Genomic DNA, 17,066 nt, shown 5'->3' with positions numbered 1-17,066 from the left:
GAAAATGAAAAATATGAGCATGTACAATACTCAATACTTGGTTGGAGCTCCTTTTGCCTCAATTACTGCGTTAATGCGGCGTGGCATGGAGTCGATGAGTTTCTGGCACTGCTCAGGTGTTATGAGAGCCCAGGTTGCTCTGATAGTGGCCTTCAACTCTTCTGCGTTTTTGGGTCTGGCATTCTGCATCTTCCTTTTCACAATACCCCACAGATTTTCTATGGGGCTAAGGTCAGGAGAGTTGGCGGGCCAATTTAGAACAGAAATACCATGGTCCGTAAACCAGGCACGGGTAGATTTTGCGCTGTGTGCAGGCGCCAAGTCCTGTTGGAACTTGAAATCTCCATCTCCATAGATCAGGTCAGCAGCAGGAAGCATGAAGTGCTCTAAAACTTGCTGCGTTGACCCTGGATCTCAGGAAACAGAGTGGACCGACACCAGCAGATGACATGGCACCCCAAACCATCACTGATGGTGGAAACTTTACACTAGACTTCAGGCAACGTGGATCCTGTGCCTCTCCTGTCTTCCTCCAGACTCTGGGACCTCGATTTCCAAAGGAAATGCAAAATTTGCATGGTTGGGTGATGGTTTGGGGTGCCATGTCATCTGCTGGTGTCGGTCCACTCTGTTTCCTGAGATCCAGGGTCAACGCAGCCGTCTACCAGCAAGTTTTAGAGCACTTCATGCTTCCTGCTGCTGACCTGCTCTATGGAGATGGAGATTTCAAGTTCCAACAGGACTTGGCGCCTGCACACAGCGCAAAATCTACCCGTGCCTGGTTTACGGACCATGGTATTTCTGTTCTAAATTGGCCCGCCAACTCCCCTGACCTTAGCCCCATAGAAAATCTGTGGGGTATTGTGAAAAGGAAGATGCAGAATGCCAGACCCAAAAACGCAGAAGAGTTGAAGGCCACTATCAGAGCAACCTGGGCTCTCATAACACCTGAGCAGTGCCAGAAACTCATCGACTCCATGCCACGCCGCATTAACGCAGTAATTGAGGCAAAAGGAGCTCCAACCAAGTATTGAGTATTGTACATGCTCATATTTTTCATTTTCATACTTTTCAGTTGGCCAACATTTCTAAAAATCCCTTTTTTGTATTAGCCTTAAGTAATATTCTAATTTTGTGACACACGGAATTTTGGATTTTCATTTGTTGCCACTTCAAATCATCAAAATTAAATGAAATAAACATTTGAATGCATCAGTCTGTGTGCAATGAATAAATATAATGTACAAGTTACACCTTTTGAATGCAATTACTGAAATAAATCAAGTTTTTCAAAATATTCTAATTTACTGGCTTTTACCTGTATATATCACATTGTTATCAGCTTGCATTTAAACTATCCCATAAAAGGCTCAAATACAAGCAGTCCTACTTGTGCAAAGCCAGTTAACATCTAAAAAACCCCAAAACCAGTGAAGTTGGCACGTTGTGTAAATGGTAAATAAAAACAGAATTCAATGATTTGCTAATCCTCTCCGACTTATATTCAATTGAATAGACTGCAAAGACAAGATATTTAATGGCCATGCACCACTGTGTTACATGGCCATTCCTTTTAACAACACTCAGTAAACTGAGGAGACACATTTTCGAAGCTTCTCAGGTGGAATTCTTTCCCATTCTTGCTTGATGTACAGCTTAAGTTGTTCAACAGTCCGGGGGGTCTCCGTTGTGGTATTTTAGGCTTCATAATGCGCCACACATTTTCAATGGGAGACAGGTCTGCACTACAGGCAGGCCAGTCTAGTACCCGCACTCCTTTACTACGAAGGTTGGCATTGTCTTGCTGAAATAAGCAGGGGCGTCCATGGTAGCATTGCTAGGATGGCAACATATGTTGCACCAAAACCTGTATGTACCTTTCAGCATTAATGGTGCCTTCACAGATGTGTAAGTTACCCATGTCTTGGGCACTAATACACCCCCATACCATCACAGATGCTGGCTTTTCAACTTTGCGCCTATAACAATCCGGATGGTTCTTTTCCTCTTTGTACAACGTCCACAGTTTCCAAAAAACAATTTCGTCCGACCACAGAACACTTTTCCACTTTGCATCAGTCCATCTTAAATGAGCTCGGGCCCAGCGAAGCCGGCAGCGTTTCTGGGTGTTGTTGATAAATGGCTTTCGCTTTGCATAGTAGAGTTTAAATTTAAAGGTAAGTTAAAAGTTAAAGTACCAATGATTGTCACACACACACACTAGGTGTGGCGAAATTATTCTCTGCATTTGACCCATCACCCGTTACCGCCCTGGGTAATGATTGGTATGGACTGTGGGTGCCCCAAGTTGTGGGGTGGGGGCCAAAATGCGTAAAAAAAAACAACATTTTTTGGATTGCCACATACAATAATAATTATAACCTGGACAAAAGTATTGGGACAAACCCCTGCATCAATTTATTCATCTAAGGCAGGGGTCGGCAACCCGCGGCTCTCTTTAGCGCCGCCCTAGTGGCTCTCTGGAGCTTTTTAAAAAATGTATGAAAAATGGAAAAAGTGTCATGTCTGTGTAATCATGTTTTGTTTTAAGTCATGTTTTGTTTAGTTTCTGGCTTTTCACTCCCTTGTCTTGTTTGCATGATTACCCATTAATTTCACCTGTTCCACGTTTGGACTCATTGTGCACTCTTGTTTGTCACCATAGCAACCATTAGTTTTCACCTGTCACGTCACGCACCTGTTTCACGTCTTGAGTCACGCACCTGTTTTCGTTAATCATGTCTGTAGTATTTAAGTTCAGTGTTTTTCAGTTTGTCTTTCTGACGACCTCACACCACATTTATGCTCTGTCCATTTTTTCATGTCCATGTTCACGCCGCTCCTTTTTTGTCCATGCCAAGTAAGTTTTCTTTATTCAAGCCATAGTTTGCAAGTTTTGTTTAATTGTTCATAGTTTATTCTCCGCCACTGTGCGCGCTTTTTGTTTGATCCTTTTTTTTTTGTATTTATAGTTAATAAATAAATCATGTACCTTCATTCCCGTCTCGCCCGTGCCAACTTTCCGTTGCATCCCGGAAAAGCAAACACCCAAGATCAAGTCATGACAAAAAGTTGAGGGGGAAAAAAAAACATTTTTTGTTTTAATATGGTTTCTGTAGGAGTGCAAACATGACACAAACCTCCCTAATTGTTATAAAGCACACTGTTTATATTAAACATGCTTCACTGATTAGAGTATTTGGCGAGCGCCGTTTTGTCCTACTAATTTGTGCAGTCCTTGAACTCACCTTAGTTTGTTTACATGTATAACTTTCTCCGACTTTCTAGGACGTGTTTTATGCCACTTCTTTTTCCGTCTCATTTTGTCCACCAAACTTTTAAGGTTGTGCATGAGTGCACAAAGGTGAGTTTTGTTGATGTTATTGACTTGTGTGGAGTGCTAATCGGACATATTTGGTCACTGCATGACTGCGAGCTAATCGATGCTAACATGCTATTTAGGCTAGCTATATGTACATATTGCATCATTATGCCTCAATTGTAGCTATATTTGAGCTCATTTAGTTTCCTTTAAGTCATATTAATTCAATGTATATCTCATGACACACTATCTGTATGTAATATGGCTTTTAATTTTTTGCGGCTCCAGACAGATTTGTTTTTGTATTTTTGGTCCAATATGGCTCTTTCAACATTTTGGGTTGCCGACCCCTGATATAAGGAAATACTAGTGATGGGTTGATGAGGCGTCATGAAGCGTTTCGACACATTGCAAAACTGTATTGATACTGTGTCGATACTGTGTCACTAAATACTGACATCTGCTGGACATTAAAAATCCCTACAGGCAACCTATGGACCGACTCAACTGACACTGATTTGATGCCCTAGTACAGGGGTCACCAACCTTTTTGAAACCAAAAACTACTTCTTGGGTACTGATTAATGCGAAGGGCTACCAGTTTGATACACACTTAAATAAATAAATATATTGTCATTTGTAAGTTACACGTAAGTGTGATTTAAACAAGAATAGCTAAATAAATACATTTATATATATAAAAAAATGGGTATTTCTGTCTGTCATTCCGTCGTACATTTTTTTTTCCTTTTACGGAAGGTTTTTTGTAGAGAATAAATGATGAAAAAAAACACTTAATTGAACGGTTTAAAAGAGGAGAAAACAAGAAAAAATTTAAAATAAAATTTTGAAACATAGTTTATCTTCAATTTCGACTCTTTAAAATTCAAAATTCAACCGACAAAAAGAAGAGAAAAACTAGCTTATTTGAATCTTTTTGAAAAAATTAAAAAAAGAATTTATGGAACATCATTAGTCATTTTTCCTGATTAAGATACATTTTAGAATTTTGATGACATGTTTTAAATTGGTTAAAATCCAATCTGCACTTTGTTAGAATATTTAACAAATTGGACCAAGCTATATTTCTAACAAAGACAAATCAGTATTTCTTCTAGATTTTCCAGAATTTTTTTTTAAAAGAAATTCAAAATCATTTGAAATAAGATTTAAATTTGATTCTACAGATTTTCTAGATTTGCCAGAATAATTTTTTTGAATTTTAATCACAGTAAGTTTGAAGAAATATTTCACAAATATTCTTCGTTGGAAAACCAGAAGCTAAAATATTTATTATTCTTTACAATAATAAAAACAAAAATTACTTGAACATTGATTTAAATTGTCAGGAAAGATAAGGAAGAAATTTAAAAGGTAAAAAGGTGTATTTTTTTTTCCTTTTACGGAAGGTTTTTTTGTAGAGAATAAATGATGAAAAAAAACACTTAATTGAACGGTTTAAAAGAGGAGAAAACACGAAAAAATTTAAAATAAGATTTTGAAACATAGTTTATCTTCAATTTCGACTCTTTATAATTCAAAATTCAACCGACAAAAAGAAGAGAAAAACTAGCTAATTTGAATCTTTTTGAAAAAATTAAAAAAAGAATTTATGGAACATCATTAGTAATTTTTCCTGATTAAGATACATTTTAGAATTTTGATGACATGTTTTAAATTGGTTAAAATCCAATCTGCACTTTCTTAGAATATTTAACAACTTGGACCAAGCTATATTTCTAACAAAGACAAATCAGTATTTCTTCTAGATTTTCCAGAATTTAAAAAAAAAAGAAATTCAAAATAATTTAAAATAAGATTTAAATTTGATTCTACAGATTTTCTAGATTTGCCAGAATAATTTTTTTGAATTTTAATCATAGTAAGTTTGAAGAAATATTTCACTTCGTTGAAAAACCAGAAGCTAAAATATTTAATATTCTTTACAATAATAAAAACAAAAATTACTTGAACATTGATTTAAATTGTCAGTAAAGATAAGGAAGAAATTTAAAAGGTAAAAAGGTGTATTTGTTTAAAAATCCTAAAATCATTTTTAAGGTTGTATTTTTTCTCTAAAATTGTATTTCTAAAAGTAATAAGAAGCAAAGTAAAAAAATAAATGAATTTATTCAAACAAGTGAAGACCCATCCATCCATCCATTTTCTACCGCTTATTCCAAGTGAAGACCAAGTCTTTAAAATATTTTCTTGGATTTTCAAATTCTATTTGAGTTTTGTCTCTTTTAGAATTTAAAAATGTCGAGCAAAGCGAGACCAGCTTGCTAGTAAATAAATACAATTTAAAAAAATAGAGGCAGCTCACTGGTAAGTGCTGCTCTTTGAGCTATTTTTAGAACAGGCCAGCGGGCGACTGATCTGGTCCTTACGGGCTACCTGGTGACCGCGGGCACCGCGTTGGTGACCCCTGCCCTAGTATATACAATAATATAAACCAAGTCATTGTATTTCATTTAGGATTATTTCATATCTTCATTTAAATAAAAATATATTTTTATCTTTTTTAGATACAGTCAATAAATAATGTGAACATGTATCATAACATGGAAATCTAAGAGAACGTGTTGTGGATGATTGTGGACTGGGAATTGTTTTAATTGTATTTTTTTTAACACATTTTTATAAAAAAAAAAAGTTTTTCCGACGTATTACATTTTAGACGATTTCTCTTCTTAGTTATTATTTCTCCGGGGTTTTGCTCTATGAGCTCGACGCATGCGCCGATGCATCGGTGTTGCCGGACCCATCACTAGGAAATACGGCAAGTTGAAAAGGATTAGCAAATCATTGTATTCTGTTTTTATTTACCATTTACACAACGTGCCAACTTCACTGGTTTTGGGGGTGTTGGATGCACATTATGTGGGAAAAACCGAGTAAGGACACACTTTTTGATGCAGCTCATTAGAAGTTACTCTTTTGTGGATAACTAGATCGGTACCTGCGTGACAATGAATGGACACCCCCAGCCGAGGATCATCTGGTTCAAAGACGGCCAGCCGCTTCCTGAGGTCAAAGACAGGAAAGAAAGTACGTATGTGTATTACCTCAAGTCGGACAAACTCGTTCAACCACATTTTTTTATGTCTGCACCTCAGAAACCTACATGATTCCCTCGGTGGTGAAGGAGGCGTCGGGTCTGTACACCATCAAGAGCACCTTGTACATGCAGCCCACTAAGGCCGACAAGGACTCGGTGTTCCAGTGCACGGTGGAGTACAGCATGCTGGGGGACCAGATCAAACAGACCAAGTCCGACTCCATCACCATCAACCTCAACTGTGAGTGCAAAAAAAAAAAAAAAAGAGCTTCTAAAATAACGGCGACCCTATGAACTACGGCTATCTTTCTCCATTATCAACTACGAGCGCTTTATCTTACCTACGACAGGCGAGATAAGGGAGTGCCCCCGAGAGTGAAGGTGATCCACAGCAGGCAAATGTACGATCGACGAAGATAGCGACGAGATAGCTAAATGCGTGATTTAAAGGATTACACGCTCACATTACTGACAGCTAACAAGCGTCTGTGAAAGCTGAGCCTCCTCGGTGCTATACCAATAACTCGGGGTGTAATCTGGTTACCTCCTTAAAAAATATAATTTATCAATATTGTCCTGTTTTGCGGAGTTTCTTAAATGCCTCAAATGTCCGGCATTTTGAGTTAGGGTTGCGTGTATTTTCAATGTACGTCCAGGGTTAAGAAGGGGTTGAAAACAAAACAAATTGTGAAGGTGTGCACACGCAGCAGCATTGGTGAGGGAGGGGCAGAGACAGAGAGAGAGAGAGAGTTATGATAAACGCGCATGCGTCGCCAGGCTCGGCTTTTTATCCATAGATTTATCACATTTAATGTTTTATTATCTATAGCAGGGGTGTCAAAAGTGTGGCCATTTGCGGCCCACAGCTAATGTTTTAAAGGCCCGCGGCAACATTCTAAAAATACTATTAAAATTAACAAAAACATAACAAAAGTGAAATAAAAAAAGCTTAACGGTGAAATGTAATTTAGTTGACTAATAAAACAAAGCTGTTTTTTTTCTTCTTTCAAACTGTCATTGCTCAAAACATAATATTGAATCAAAATCAATGTTATTATGAATTATTGACCTATCCAAGATTCTGATTACTTCACATCAAATATTCCACGAAGAAAAATATTTTTGGTGGAAGATTTTGCAAATTTGGTAAATAAATAACCCAAAAATTTATATGTTGTTGTTTTCTTACTGTACCGAAAATGAACCGAACCGTGACCTCTAAACCGAGGTACATACTGAACTTAAATTTTTGTGTACCGTTACACCCCTAATATATATGTATATGTATATATATATATATATATATATATATATATATATATATATATATATATATATATATATATATATATATATATATATATATATATGTGTGTATATATATATATATATATATATATATGTATATATATATATATATATATATATATATATATATATATATGTATATATATATATATATATATATATATATATATATATATATATATCGTTCCAACTTCAAACTGTTCAGCCTATTCTGGAATCGCGGGCTTTCTCTTGAAAAATTCCAAAAATTCCCAGATTTCCCAGAATTCTAAGTTTTCCGGGACCTTTTTCCCATTCAAAATGAATTGGTGAAAGTTTGAAAAAAAGACCATTTTCCCATTTTTCAACCGATTCAAACCATTCCACCTTCAACACATTCCACCATCCTGGAAATTGAAACTACAGTTTTTCCAAGTTCAAAAAAATTCCAGGATTTTCCATAATTCCTGGCTTTCCAAAGCTCTATTTCCACCCTTTTTTTCCTGGCGACTACTCCTTCCACATTTTTCAACGCATTTCAACCGTTCCACCGTCAAAACATTCGTCTTACTCAGGACAAAAAAACAAAGTTTTCTCGAAATTCCAGGAATTCCATAATAACATTTCTCAATTCAACGTGTTACTACTTCAATATTTGTCGACCGATTTGAAAAATTTCAACACCAGCCATTTCAACAATTTCAAACCATTCAAATTGTTTACCATTTTCCCAAAAAAAATCCCGCTTTTCCTGAAATTCCCAAATTTGGGGGAAATTCCCATTGATATCAATGGGACATTCTTCAAAGTTCCACAACTCCCACATTTTTCATCTGATTCAAACTGTTCCAACTTCAAAATATCCAGCCTGCTTGGGAATTGTGTGCTCTACTTCAACAATTCTAAAAAAAAAAAAAGGTCCAGGATTTCAGTTCAACTTCAGCATTGGAGCATTCACACATAATTCCTTTAGGAATTGCCTCGTCTAGTTTACTGTTATGATTGAGGCCCAAAGAGGTCGAGATACACAAAGTGCTCAATACAACAAATTGTAGTCAACATTTGTAATATCGGCCGATAAATGCGTTAAAATGTAATATCGGAAATTATCGGTATCGTTTTTGTTATTATCGGTATTGTTTTTTGTTTTTTTTATTAAATCAACATAAAAAACACAAGATACACTTACAATTAGTGCACCAACCCAAAAAATATCCCTCCCCCATTTACACTCATTCACACAAAAGGGTTGTTTCTTTCTGTTATTAATATTGTGGTTCCTACATTATATATCAATATATATCAATACAGTCTGCAAGGGATACAGTCCGTAAGCACACATGATTGGTCCACTAATAGTACTAACCTTTAACACTTAATTCTACTCCATCCATCCATCCATCTTCTTCCGCTTATCCGAGGTCGGGTCGCGGGGGCAGCAGCCTAAGCAGGGAAGCCCAGACTTCCCTCTCCCCAGCCACTTCGTCCAGCTCCACCCGGGGGATCCCGAGGCGTTCCCAGGCCAGCCGGGAGACATAGTCTTCCCAGCGTGTCCTGGGTCTTCCCCGTGGCCTCCTACCGGTCGGACGTGCCCGAAACACCTTCCTAGGGAGGCGTTCGGGTGGCATCCTGACCAGATGCCCGAACCACCTCATCTGGCTCCTCTCGATGTGGAGGAGCAGCGGCTTTACTTTGAGCTCCTCCCAAATGACAGAGCTTCTCACCCTATCTCTAAGGGAGAGCCCCGCCACTCGGCGGAGGAAACTCATTTCGGCCGCTTGTACCCGTGATCTTGTCCTTTCGGTCATGACCCAAAGCTCATGACCATAGGTGAGGATGGGAACGTAGATCGACCGGTAAATCGAGAGCTTTGCCTTCCGGCTCAGCTCCTTCTTCACCACAACGGATCGATACAGCGTCCGCATTACTGAAGATGCCGCACCGATCCGCCTGTCGATCTCACGATCCACTCTTCCCCCACTCGTGAACAAGACTCCGAGGTACTTGAACTCCTCCACTTGGGGCAAGATCTCCTCCCCAACCCGGAGATGGCACTCCACCCTTTTCTGGGAGAGAACCATGGACTCGGACTTGGAGGTGCTGATTCCCATCCCAGTCGCTTCACACTCGGCTGCGAACCGATCCAGCGAGAGCTGAAGATCTTGGCCAGAGGAAGCCATCAGGACCACATCATCTGCAAATAGCAGTGATCTAATCCTGCAGCCACCAAACCAGATCCCCTCAACGCCTTGACTGCGCCTAGAAATTTTGTCCATAAAGGTTATGAACAGAATCGGTGACAAAGGGCAGCCTTGGCGGAGTCCAACCCTCACTGGAAACGTGTCCGACTTACTGCCGGCAATGCGGACCAAGCTCTGGCACTGATCATACAGGGAGCGGACCGCCAAAATCAGACAGTCCGATACCCCATACTCTCTGAGCACTCCCCACAGGACTTCCCGAGGGACACGGTCGAATGCCTTCTCCAAGTCCACAAAACACATGTAGACTGGTTGGGCAAACTCCCATGCACCCTCAAGGACCCTGCCGAGAGTATAGAGCTGGTCCACAGTTCCACGACCAGGACGAAAACCACACTGTTCCTCCTGAATCCGAGGTTCGACTATCCGGCGTAGCCTCCTCTCCAGTACACCTGAATAGACCTTACCGGGAAGGCTGAGGAGTGTGATCCCACGATAGTTAGAACACACCCCCCGGTTCCCCTTCTTAAAGAGAGGAACCACCACCCCGGTCTGCCAATCCAGAGGTACCGCCCCCGATGTCCACGCGATGCTGCAGAGTCTTGTCAACCAAGACAGCCCCACAGCATCCAGAGCCTTAAGGAACTCCGGGCGGATCTCATCCACCCCCGGGGCCTTGCCACCGAGGAGCTTTTTAACTACCTCAGCAACCTCAGCCCCAGAAATAGGAGAGCCCACCACAGACTCCCCAGGCACTGCTTCCTCATAGGAAGACGTGTTGGTGGGATTGAGGAGGTCTTCGAAGTATTCCCTCCACCGATCCACAACTTCCGCAATCGAGGTCAATTCTACTCATTTTCATTAATTACTAGTTTCTATGTAACTGTTTTTATATTGTTTTACTTTTTTTTTTTTTTTTTTTTTTTTTTAAAGTACCTTATCTTCACCATACCTGGTTGTCCAAATTAGGCATAATAATGTGTTAATTCCACGACTGTATATATCGGTATCGGTTGATATCGGTATCGGTAATTAAGGGTTTGGTCAATATCGGAATATCAGATATCGGCAAAAAGCCTCCACAAATTAAGTGGAAGTCCCGCCGCCGGCCGGAATGCAAGAAAATGTCCAAAACGCACCCAGCAAAGTCCCACGGGAAGTGGGGGAGAAAAGTGAGAAAAGTCGGCAAAAGTCCCCAAAAATTTTCTAAATACCTACACAGGTTCACTTTCTTTTTTATTCAAGAAAATATTTTTCATTTATTTATCTTACCGTATTTTCCGCACCATAAGGCGCTCTGGGTTATAAGCCGCGCCTTCAATGAACGGCATATTTCAAAACTTTGTCCACCTATAAGCCGCCCCGTGTTATAAGCCGCATCTAACTGCGCTAAAGGAATGTCAAAAAAACAGTCAGATAGGTCAGTCAAACTTTAATAATATATTAAAAACCAGCGTGATGTGGGCGCGCATGGAGTCGTATATCAACATGGACGGAGCTGCGTGAAAAAATCCACCCGGCCTCTTCGCGTAAAACTTCCCTTAACCACTCGCTCATCTTTTCTTCATCCATCCATCCCTTCGAGTTAGCTTTTATGATGACGCCGGCTGGAAAGGTCTCTTTTGGCAAGGTCTTCCTTTTGAATATCACCATGGGTGGAAGTTTCTGGCCATTAGCATGGCAAGCTAGAACCACAGTGAAGGATGACTTCTCATTCCCTGTGGTGCGAATATTCACCGTACGTGCTCCCGTTGTATCCACAGTGCGGTTCACAGGAATATCAAAAGTCAGTGGAACCTCGTCCATGTTGATAATGTTCTCTGGCCGGATCTTTTTTTTCAGCTATCTTGTTTTTACAATATGCACGGAAAGTAGCCTGCTTTTCTTGAAAGTCTTTAGGCAGTTGCTGTGAAATAGTAGTCCGTGTGCGGATGGAGAGATTGCGTCTTTTCATGAACCGGAAACCTGTCGCTTAGTAGGAGCCATTTTGTGGTCTTTACAGATGTAAACACACAAAGGAAATGAAACGTAATATCCGCGCGCTTCTTCTTCTTCTACGCGGGCGGGTGGTTGCTTACAGTAGAAGAAGAAGCGCTTCCTCTTCTATGGGGGCGGGTGCTTACCTTGGCGGTTGCTTGCGTAGAAGAAGAAGCACTTCCTCTTCTACGGGGAAAAAAGATGGCGGCTGTTTACCGTAGTTGCGAGACCGAAACTTTATGAAAATGAATCTTAATATTAATCCATATATAAAGCGCACCGGGTTATAAGCCACACTGTCAGCTTTTGAGTAAATTTGTGGTTTTTAGGTGCGGCTAATAGTGCGGAAAATACGGTATACTAACTTAGTTTTAGATTGTGTTCCCTATCAACATGTCACATTTATTGAGATGTTTGCAAAATGACAAGTCAGAGCTTGTTGGTCTAGTCGTATGATTCTCGCCTGAGGTCTGGGGTTCAATTACTGAAAAAGCTCTTGTTCATTTATGCATGAAAATTGTAGTGAATCAACATTTTTGTTAATAAAATTGCAGTTACAGGTTATCGCCCTAGATAAAATATAAACTTTTTTGAGAATTTGGTAACAATTGCCATAGGGCTTGTTGGTCTAGTGCAGTGGTTCTCAAACTTTTTTTGTCATCCCCCACTTTGGACAAGGGGGAGTTTTCAAGCCCCACCTGCCCCCATCGCCCCAACAGAGCGCTAATGCCAAGCTTTAACATTTTCAAATTTATTGAACATCAAGTTGTATACATTCGAACTCAATAACATAAAATAACATTAAGTTCAATAATAAATAAAATAACTGTGCAGCTGTGGTATAACTTGCATCAAGTTCAATAATAAATAAAATAACTTCCATCAAGTTCAATAATAAATAAAACAAAAGTGTTATAACTTGCATTAAGTTCAATAATAAATAAAAAAAAGTGTTATAACTTGCATCACGTTCAATAATAAATAAAAACTGTTATAACTTGCATCACGTTCAGTAATAAATCAAAAAAGTGTTATAACTTGCATCAAGTTCAATAATAAATCAAATAAAAGTGTTATAACTTGCATCAAGTTCAATAATAAATCAAAAAAAGTGTTCTAACTTGCATCAAGTTCAATAATAAAAAAAAGTGTTATAACTTGCATCACGTTCAATAATAAATCAAAAAAAGTGTTATAACTTGCATCAAGTTCAATAATAAATCCAATAACTTGCATCAAGTTCAATAATAAATCAAAAAAAGTGTTATAACTTGCATCAAGTTCAATAATAAATAAAACAAAAGTGTTATAACTTGCATCAAGTTCAATAATAAATCAAAAAAAGTGTTATAACTTGCATCACGTTCAATAATAAATCAAATAACTTCCATCAAGTTCAATAATAAATAAAACAAAAGTGTTATAACTTGCATTAAGTTCAATAATAAATAAAAAAAAGTGTTATAACTTGCATCACGTTCAATAATAAATAAAAACTGTTATAACTTGCATCACGTTCAGTAATAAATCAAAAAAGTGTTATAACTTGCATCAAGTTCAATAATAAATCAAATAAAAGTGTTATAACTTGCATCAAGTTCAATAATAAATCAAAAAAAGTGTTCTAACTTGCATCAAGTTCAATAATAAAAAAAAGTGTTATAACTTGCATCACGTTCAATAATAAATCAAAAAAAGTGTTATAACTTGCATCAAGTTCAATAATAAATCCAATAACTTGCATCAAGTTCAATAATAAATCAAAAAAAGTGTTATAACTTGCATCAAGTTCAATAATAAATCAAAAAAAGTGTTATAACTTGCATCAAGTTCAATAATAAATAAAACAAAAGTGTTATAACTTGCATCAAGTTCAATAATAAATCAAATAACTTGCAAGTGTGTGTGGAATGCTTCAATTGATGATAAAGTGCGAGTGTAAGCTTATCCAAAGGAGGAATTTTCACCTGTTCCTCCCACGTCTGTCTAGATCCCTCGGAAACTGCGACCTTTACCCTCCTCAACACTCATCCCGTCAAGGAGGGCGACAACGTCACCATGAAGTGCGAGACCGACGGGAACCCTCAGCCGGAGTTTGACTTCACCAAAGATGTACGGGGTGAACACAAGCTCCATTTTTTTTAGAAGCACTTTTTCCTCATGAAGATGTCCTTTCTAGGGTAAAAACGTGAACGGTGTTGGCGGGGTCCTGATGTTGAAATCCGCCAAGCGGACCGACGCCGGCGTGTACAAGTGCACGGCCTTCGATTTCGACAACATAGAGGCCGACCTCAGGGGAGAGATCAACCTCAGCGTGCACTGTGAGTGATTCCCTCTCCGTCCCTAAAGCGTGGAAATTAAAGGCCGCGCCGGTCCAATTCGATTGTTCACGCTTGGCGTGTTGCTTTAAAGTCATCCACAGCACGGTGCCCTAATTTGACCCTATCAAACACATTTAGGCGGGAGATAACCTCGCAATAGTGTGGAACGGGCTTAGCGCAAAGTGGGCTTAACTTCAGAGAAAGGGGCATTAGCTTTTGGACTTAACAATATTCCACTTTGTGTAACCCTCTTAGGAGATTTATGACATGCTTTCTAATTGATTTTTCTACCCCCCTGTATGTCTCTCTTTGTCCCTGTCAGACATTGATCCCATGAGTGTGACTCCGGCGGAGCCTCAGGTCGTCATGCTCGGAGACAAGGTGGAGTGGCAGTGCAAGACCAAGGCCTCGGCCCCGCACACCGTGCAATGGAAAAAGGTGAGCATGCTGGATTGACCGTGTTTTTCCGACTATAAGGCGCACTTAAAGGCCTACTGAAACCCACTTCTACCAACCACGCAGTCTGATAGTTTATACATCAATGATGAAATCTTAACATTGCAACTACAGGTAAAAGCCAGTAAATTAGAATATTTTGAAAAACTTGATTTATTTCAGTAATTGCATTCAAAAGGTGTAACTTGTACATTATATTTATTCATTGCACACAGACTGATGCATTCAAATGTTTATTTCATTTCATTTTGATGATTTGAAGTGGCAACAAATGAAAATCCAAAATTCCGTGTGTCACAAAATTAGAATATTACTTAAGGCTAATACAAAAAAAGGGATTTTTAGAAATGTTGGCCAACTGAAAAGTATGAAAATGAAAAATATGAGCATGTACAATACTCAATACTTGGTTGGAGCTCCTTTTGCCTCAATTACTGCGTTAATGCGGCGTGGCATGGAGTCGATGAGTTTCTGGCACTGCTCAGGTGTTATGAGAGCCCAGGTTGCTCTGATAGTGGCCTTCAACTCTTCTGCGTTTTTGGGTCTGGCATTCTGCATCTTCCTTTTCACAATACCCCACAGATTTTCTATGGGGCTAAGGTCAGGGGAGTTGGCGGGCCAATTTAGAACAGAAATACCATGGTCCGTAAACCAGGCACGGGTAGATTTTGCGCTGTGTGCAGGCGCCAAGTCCTGTTGGAACTTGAAATCTCCATCTCCATAGAGCAGGAAGCATGAAGTGCTCTAAAACTTGCTGGTAGACGGCTGCGTTGACCCTGGATCTCAGGAAACAGAGTGGACCGACACCAGCAGATGACATGGCACCCCAAACCATCACCCAAGCATGCAAATTTTGCAATTCCTTTGGAAATCGAGGTCCCAGAGTCTGGAGGAAGACAGGAGAGGCACAGGATCCACGTAGCCTGAAGTCTAGTGTAAAGTTTCCAACATCAGTGATGGTTTGGGGTGCCATGTCATCTGCTGGTGTCGGTCCACTCTGTTTCCTGAGATCCAGGGTCAACGCAGCCGTCTACCAGCAAGTTTTAGAGCACTTCATGCTTCCTGCTGCTGACCTGCTCTATGGAGATGGAGATTTCAAGTTCCAACAGGACTTGGCGCCTGCACACAGCGCAAAATCTACCCGTGCCTGGTTTACGGACCATGGTATTTCTGTTCTAAATTGGCCCGCCAACTCCCCTGACCTTAGCCCCATAGAAAATCTGTGGGGTATTGTGAAAAGGAAGATGCAGAATGCCAGACCCAAAAGCGCAGAAGAGTTGAAGGCCACTATCAGAGCAACCTGGGCTCTCATAACACCTGAGCAGTGCCAGAAACTCATCGACTCCATGCCACGCCGCATTAACGCAGTAATTGAGGCAAAAGGAGCTCCAACCAAGTATTGAGTATTGGACATGCTCATATTTTTCATTTTCATACTTTTCAGTTGGCCAACATTTCTAAAAATCCCTTTTTTGTATTAGCCTTAAGTAATATTCTAATTTTGTGACACACGGAATTTTGGATTTTCATTTGTTGCCACTTCAAATCATCAAAATTAAATGAAATAAACATTTGAATGCATCAGTCTGTGTGCAATGAATAAATATAATGTACAAGTTACACCTTTTGAATGCAATTACTGAAATAAATCAAGTTTTTCAAAATATTCTAATTTACTGGCTTTTACCTGTATAGCTTACTAAAGTGCAATTTTAAATTTCGCGCGAAATATCCTGCTGAAAACGTCTCGGTATGATGACGCCTGCGCGTGACTTCACGGATTGTAGAGGACATTTTGGGACAGCATGGTGGCCAGCTATTAAGTCGTCTGTTTTCATCGCAAAATTCCACAGTATTCCGGACATCCATACCTGCCAACTACTCCGGTTTTCCCGTAATTAGTACGGTTTTCATCAACCTATTCCGGGTTACGGTTGCAGTGATAAAAAATACGGTTTTTCATTAATTAATTTTTTTTTTTTTTTTTTAAGTTTTATTCACGAAATCGCTTAACAACCGAATGCCATGCGCGAGGCTATTTATAGCACCGCTGCCAAGCCCGAGGCACCTGTTGCCCATTGTTTCCAAACGAGCGAACGATCATGGAATCAGCCGGAGAAAAATCGCAAACGAGTCTTAAACCGAAAAGAAAACCGCAGTCATTCCGTGAAGAATATTCAAAAGCCTATCCGGGAATAATTATCCGTTCCAAAAAGGGTGAAAACTACGCGAATTGCACCTTGTGCAGACAAGATTTTTTGATCGGACACGGAGGAATTAGCGATGTAAAAGACCACGTTGGGACAAAAAAACACAAGTCTAATGCCGTTGCTAAATTTGGATTTTAGCCACAAAAAGGTAATGACACCAATGTTATCTATTGGAATTGTTTAGTACTGTTATACTGTTAAAAGTGTTTATACTATTTATGCTTTCAAGTC

The 17,066-nt window shown here is 39.4% G+C and overlaps 1 protein-coding gene across 3 annotated transcripts in view; it reads left to right on the top strand.

Moving 5' to 3' along the window:
• bcam (basal cell adhesion molecule (Lutheran blood group)) overlaps nt 1-17,066 on the top strand; it is a 267,906-nt gene that overhangs the window by 194,889 nt on the left and 55,951 nt on the right. For all 3 annotated transcript variants that reach the window (XM_061958778.1, XM_061958777.1, XM_061958776.1), the window contains exons 5-9: nt 6,277-6,373; nt 6,442-6,624; nt 13,839-13,960; nt 14,028-14,169; nt 14,492-14,607. In XM_061958778.1, coding sequence (XP_061814762.1) covers nt 6,277-6,373; nt 6,442-6,624; nt 13,839-13,960; nt 14,028-14,169; nt 14,492-14,607 — 660 coding nt within the window. The remainder of the gene's footprint in view (nt 1-6,276; nt 6,374-6,441; nt 6,625-13,838; nt 13,961-14,027; nt 14,170-14,491; nt 14,608-17,066) is intronic.

The sequence above is a fragment of the Nerophis lumbriciformis genome, linkage group LG04 (assembly GCF_033978685.3).
Source record: "Nerophis lumbriciformis linkage group LG04, RoL_Nlum_v2.1, whole genome shotgun sequence".
In the NCBI taxonomy this organism is placed as follows: Eukaryota; Metazoa; Chordata; class Actinopteri; order Syngnathiformes; family Syngnathidae; genus Nerophis; species Nerophis lumbriciformis.
The sequence above is the reverse complement of the archived record's forward strand: the minus strand, read 5'-3'. Positions and strand labels throughout refer to the sequence as shown.